This window comes from Rhincodon typus, unplaced genomic scaffold, assembly GCF_021869965.1.
Source record: "Rhincodon typus isolate 14 unplaced genomic scaffold, sRhiTyp1.1 hic_rhity00007634, whole genome shotgun sequence".
Taxonomy (NCBI): Eukaryota; Metazoa; Chordata; class Chondrichthyes; order Orectolobiformes; family Rhincodontidae; genus Rhincodon; species Rhincodon typus.
In genome coordinates this window covers 1-6,339 of record NW_025973272.1, presented here as the reverse complement: position 1 = coordinate 6,339, position 6,339 = coordinate 1, and the positions used below count along the sequence as shown (strand labels likewise).

The 6,339-nt window shown below is 41.9% G+C and overlaps 1 protein-coding gene across 1 annotated transcript in view; it reads left to right on the top strand.

Moving 5' to 3' along the window:
* ndufaf3 (NADH:ubiquinone oxidoreductase complex assembly factor) overlaps positions 1–2,571 on the top strand; it is a 2,812-nt gene extending 241 nt beyond the window's left edge. The window contains exons 2-5 of the mRNA XM_020536694.2: positions 438–630; positions 1,132–1,198; positions 1,874–1,974; positions 2,406–2,571. Coding sequence (XP_020392283.1) covers positions 438–630; positions 1,132–1,198; positions 1,874–1,974; positions 2,406–2,504 — 460 coding nt within the window. The 3' untranslated portion in view covers positions 2,505–2,571. The remainder of the gene's footprint in view (positions 1–437; positions 631–1,131; positions 1,199–1,873; positions 1,975–2,405) is intronic.
* The last annotated feature ends 3,768 nt before the right edge of the window (positions 2,572–6,339 follow it).

Here is a 6,339-nt window from a genome sequence, read left to right as displayed (position 1 = left end):
CAGCACTGACCCTCCGACAGCGCGGCGCTCCCTCAGCACTGACCCTCCGACAGTGCAGTGACAATGAGAAAATCTCTCTAAACATCATTGATGTTAAAGAGGGAATCACTGATGCGCTTTTAACAAATACAATACTTACATTTATGTAGCACCTTTAGAATAATAGAAGCTCCCCACTTCATTTGTAGAAGAATCAGTGAACAAGATTTGACTCTATCATTTAAATGCTTCAGACAGATGGACAATAGTCTAGTCTGAGACAGAGACAGGGGTGGGATTAAGGAGCATATGAAAGGAAGTGTGTGTGGCTGAAAGGATATAGGACAGAGTAACTGGGCACCTTTAGTGGGGCAAGTGTCGAGATTGTTTGTGATGGCTCAGATGAGGCTCCCAGTTCTGCAAACAAACACCTCAGATTTGACTCTGTGTCTCTGCAGGCAGTCCTGTCGAGCTTACAAGATGACACCATCAGACGATGAGCTGTACCAGCGCACCAGAGTGAATGCTCTGGAGCGAGAGTCACTCAATACTCTCTTCATTGATGGCTACAGCAAGCTTGGTTTCACCATCAATGGGAACCGAGTTTTTGGCCCATGTGCAGTGATCCCACAGGCACTACTTCAGTGGAATGTGAGTATTGAGTTGGATTTTGAGGAAATGAAATTTTAATGAATTCTCGCAAGTAGGGTTCAGTGCCATTTATTCTCTTTAATTGGAAGTGGACAAAAATAATTATTAATACTAACGTCGTGTACACGTAAACATTGCAGGGAATTAACAGGTTTAATAACAATCAAGCTGCCTGGCCTTTTTAAGGACCATTTGAGAGTACCCCCTCCCCCTGCCCTTCAAGGCATAGACAGAAGTGGCTGATCTATCAGCCGTGATTATTGACTGATTGACACTGTGATAAGAGGATTACTGGTGATCTGACCCATTGGGGTAGAAACAGTAAAATCAGTCTGTTTTCCATCATTGATACTCTAGACTGTGATTGGGGTAATTCGTGGCCATAATGTGTCTTGTTTGACCTCAGGGTATGATCCTAGTGGGCAGCTGTTTCAAGTCAGTTAAGAATCAGATGGAAGAGCTAACACTCTGGTGTGTTTTTTTTTTGTTTTCTCTATCTAGGTTGGAAGTTACAAAGACATCACGGAGGATAGCCTTGCTCTGTTTTACATGTTGGAACCCAAAATTGGTAAAAAAAAATATTCATTGTCTCACTGGAAACAATTTATCAAAGGAGCAGTGGTTACTTTGTGAGGACAGATATATAAGAACTTGGTAAAAACTAAAAACTGTGGATGCTGTAAATCAGGATAAAAAACAGAAGTTGCTGGAAGCTCAGCAGGTCTGGCAGCATCTGTGGGGAAAAAAAAAAGAGTTAATGTTTTGGGTCTGGTGACCCTTCCTCAGAACAGTGTTACTGGACCTGAAACATTAACTCTGATTTTTTCTTCACAAATGCTGCCAGACCTGTTGAGCTTCCAGCAACTTCTGTTTTTGTATGTAAGAACTTGGTATATGTTTTGTTTAGTTTTGAAGACTGGGGTTTGGGGAAGAATCAGGAACCTCACACTGCATTTTTCTGTGTAACACTGTGTGTACATTAGACAGACTAGGGCCTACCTCTGAGCCAGAAAGCACAGGTTCAAGTCCCACTTACTCAAATGGTGTGCTGTAGCAATTCTGTGTATGTGATTAAAAATACCAACGCACTGCTGTGGTTCAAGAAGCAGCTCACTATCACCATCTCCAGGGCAGTTATGAATGGAAAGTATATACTAGGAATATCAGTAACACCATAAAAGGAATCTACTAATTCCATGTGCTGCTCTTCCTGTCTCACCAGCTGGATTCTGTTATGTTGCAGAGATTCTGGTTTTGGGGCTAGGTGAGAGAATGCAGAGGCTGGACCCTAAATTGTTTATGCTTTTGAAGAGCAAGGGAATCGCTGTGGAAGTCCAAGACACGGTGAGTGCCTTAAAATAGACAATAGGGCCAGGCCATGGAGTGACTTCTGGTTTGAATCAAAATGCTGCACTGCATTTCACTGGGGTACAGCGCGTGCGCGCGCGCACACACCCCCTCACTGGGGTACGGCTCCCACACACACACACACACACACACACAGACTCTCTCACGGGAACACAGGGTTCCACAGGCTTCTCTGTCGTTTCCAGTTCATATGATAGTGATGGTTTGAAACTCTAAGAGCTCTGAGTGCTACGTATTGAAGTGGTAACACAGAGTGCTGCAATGATTTACACTCTACCCACTGGAGAGATGTATCACTGGGGATCGTTGTTACCAGGTCATTGCTGAGGAGTCTTCATGATTTATCTTAATAGCAGGGTTCTGATTTAGCTTGCATTGTACTGACTGTTGTCTTCTTTACTATGCAGCCAAATGCCTGTGCAACCTTTAATTTCTTAACAAGTGAGAAAAGACACACAGCAGCAGCACTCATCCCCCCTCACTACCTCCCAGGAGAGCTAGAGTAACTTGTGGCGGTATTCAAGAAGCCTTTCCTCAGATTGTACAGAATAATTAAACTCTTCATGATGCAAAGATGCTGCAATTATTGTGTTTGGGTTAGAGTTATTGGTTTTTGCTAGATGGGGTGGGTGTGGGGGGGTGTGGAAGATGGGTGACTGGAACCGAGTCCATGATCAGTGAATGGCAACAAAGACTCGAGGGGCCAAATGGCCTACTCCTGTATTTTCTCTGATCCTTCATTTGGGGAAAATCGCAACTGTCGGAGTGGACGAAGCCCCTATTTGCATAGTCAGTCATTTCTTATGGCCTCAGCACTCAGCAGCCTTGAAGCTCACCTCTACCCAAAACTGAACAAATATGAGGAAGGCAGGCAAGGGCTGCACTGATGGAACGAGTGTTGAGATTGGTTAATATTCCACATGAAACTCTTGTGAATGAACAAAGTCAATTAATCAGATTCAAGTTTGTCTACAATACTGAAGACCCACATTCAAATCCCATCTGCTCCGCAGGTGCATCATAATACACCTGGACAGGTTGAGTAAAAATATCTACAAAACTTTTTGACACTTCCTTTTAGCAATTTGACAGATTTTAAAAATTCATTCACAGGACATGGGTGGTATGGGCTAGGCTCAGCCCTAATTCAGGACAGTCCCAGTGAATTTAAGGTGAAGTCAAAACAAACACTTGTTTTATCCAAATCTCCACCCACCAACTGACTATCATAAAACTACAGACTTCCATTGAGTGCTGAGAAGACAGAAACTGCAGGTAGAAATATTGTATACACCTGGAGTAATGTGTTCAGTTTTGGTCTCCTTAAGAGAAAGGATTTTTTTTTTGCCATAGAGAGAGTGCAACGAAGGCCAATTCCTGGGATGGCAGGACCTACCGACAAAGACTGGATCAGTTAGGACTATATTCACTAGTGTTAGAAGAATGATGGGAATGGAAGTAAGGGGTGTGTGGTATCTCGGAAACCTATAAAATTCAAACAGGACTGGACAGGGTAAACTTGGGATTGATGCTCCCAATGACCACGGTGTCCGGAACCCAGAGGTTACTGTCTCAGGAGAGAGCGTAAACCATTTAGGACTGAGATAAGGAGAAATTTCTTCAACCAAAGTGGTGAGGCTGGGGAATTCTCTGCAGAAAGTTGTTAAGGTCAAAACATAAACTGTCTGCAAGAAAGAGTTAGATATAGCTCTGAGGGCTAAAAGGATCACAAGGTATAAGGAGAAAGCAGGATCAGGGGACTAAGTTGAATGAGCAGATGTGATCAAATTGAATGGTGGGGCAGGTTGTTCGAAGTGTCAAATGACCTATTCCTGTTTCTGGTTTCTAGGCCACTAACGAGTTTGAATTATTCAATCGTCATTTTTGATAAAGCAACTGTTTCCAGTGGCGGGGAGGAGTCAGTAATAAGGGAGATACAACTGGAGTCTCATTGCCTCTCCTTTCATTCAGGCCTCAAGATGAAGTCACTTTTCTGATTAGTCTGCACCAAGCACTTTTGTTTTGAGACCCTATAACTGTCCATCATGAACCAACATCAGGAAGTATTTACAGGGCTATTTGGCTGTGCAACTATCATCGCAGAAACTGGTAAGCACTCACAGGTGAACAGTCTGAGTACTGATCTGAATTGGCCAGTTTAAACACTCTGTATCCCACAGGACTGGCACAGGATGGGGGTGGAATCACTGCTGAGGGGAATTGGTTCCTTTTTCTCATAGAAGCCTAGCCCAGGTTAAGGTAGAAAGTGTCAGGTTCAAGCCGTTTCAGCCAAATTGTTTTTTAATACAAGTTCTAACAGTGTCATCACAGGCTTATGTATAAAGTTCTCTGCCTGAAACAGCAGTGGCTTCAGCAATTTAGATCACAATCAGAACCCTGTGTAAGACAATGAATCAGTTATCACAACCAATAATCCAATCTGTGAAACGAATACCATGCTCTCCAACGTTTTGAACCATTCATTATTCTGCACAAAAGAAAAGGATCTTCTCCTCAAACAGCTACACAGATGTGTCTGAACGTTGTGTTTTCACAATGTCTGTTCCACAACATTTCAGAAAGTCAGTGCACAAGTGACAGATGCAAAGGCACCAGCCAAGGTAATAAACACACCGTGTTAACACACCATCCTCTATCTGAGAGCAAACAAACTGATGCAGTGACACAGTCACTGAGATTCTCACTGTTGAAGTGCCACACTCAGTCGCCTCTTTCAGATTTAAAGGTGCAGATTAAATTACACCAAACAATCTCATTTCACTTTTAACAAAAATGAAACAAATCTTGTAAAATTATCTGCAAACACAGCAGTCAGAGATATCAGACAAGCAGAACCAAACAGCTATAGGGTGAATGCCAGAGGCACAGACCCCTCTCCCATAGTGTTCCAATACTGAGAGGTTGAAATGGAATTTTCAAAATTTAGCTGGAGATGAGTAACGAGGAACAGAATCCTGGAGTGAGACTGGGATTTCTCCAAAAGGATTTAGAAAAGTCTCTTCTCGTATCTGGATAAAAAAAAAGGAAAAGAAAAATCACAGGCTCGATCTACATATTCAGTGGCTCTTTGCTATCCAATCAGATACAAACAAGGAGCAGGCCTAGGCCATTCGGCCCGTCAAGCTTGCTCCAATATTCAATAAGATCATGGCTAATCTGAATACTTCATATTGAAACCTGATAACTTTTCACCCCTTCATTTATCAATAATCTATCCACTTCAGTCTTAAAAATGTTCAAGAATTCCTTTCATTAGCTTTTCAAAGACTCTCTAGCCTTTGAGAAAAACTTCATGTTATCTAAAGGACAACCCTGATTTTTAAACAGTGATCCCCAACTCCAGATTCTCTCATAAGAGGAAATGTCTTCTCTCCCATCTATTCTGTCAAGGTCGCTCAAAGATCTTATATTTTTCAAATAAGTCACCTCTTATAATCTACTTCTGATTTTATGGAACCCCATTGAAGGGATTACTTGAAGCTGAGAAAGCCTTGACTATTCACAATTAAGCTTAGAAAGAGGTGAACAAACTTTCAAGATCAGGAACTCAGAAGACACAGTTCGGTCAAACCAATGGATGTGATAGATAATTTTCTCTGGAGTTTGAGTACTATGAAGGAATAGGCTGTTGGGATAGATAGAATATTGTATTTTATTACTTCAATTTTTTTTAAAAAATTGAGTACATATAAGAAGACTTACACTATTTCATTATTTTCTTTGTGAAATAACAGTTTTATTGTTAATGACACAATGCTACAGATTGGTTGTGTGTTTTAGTGAAAGACCATCTTGTTAAATTTAAAAAAAAACAAGCCAGATTTCAGTCTGAGGTCTGACTTGTCTGTTAACATCATCAGCAGAGATCATAACAATTGGCTAAACATCTTTTCTGAAGAAGGGTCTAGGCCCGAAACATCAGCCTTCCTGCTCCTCTGATGCTGCTTGGCCTGCTGTGTTCATCCAGCTCTACACCTTGTCATCTCTGGCTAAACAGGAGTTTCTTTTCACAAAACCATGTTGACTCTGCCTAATCACTTTGAATTTATCCAAGTGCCTGGCTCCAACTTCTTTAATAATAGCGTCTCATTCCACACTGTAGGGATTCTATGAAATATAAAGCTATGGGCCAAGTACTGGAAAACAGATTTGGAATAGATAGATAACACAGTGTGGAGCTGGATGAACACAACAGGCCAGGTAGCATCAGAGGAACAGGAAAGCTGACGTTTTGGGTCGGGACCCTTCTTCAGAAATTTTGAAGAAGGGTTCCAACCCAAAAAGTCAGCTTTCCTGCTCCTCTGATGCTGCCTGGCCTGC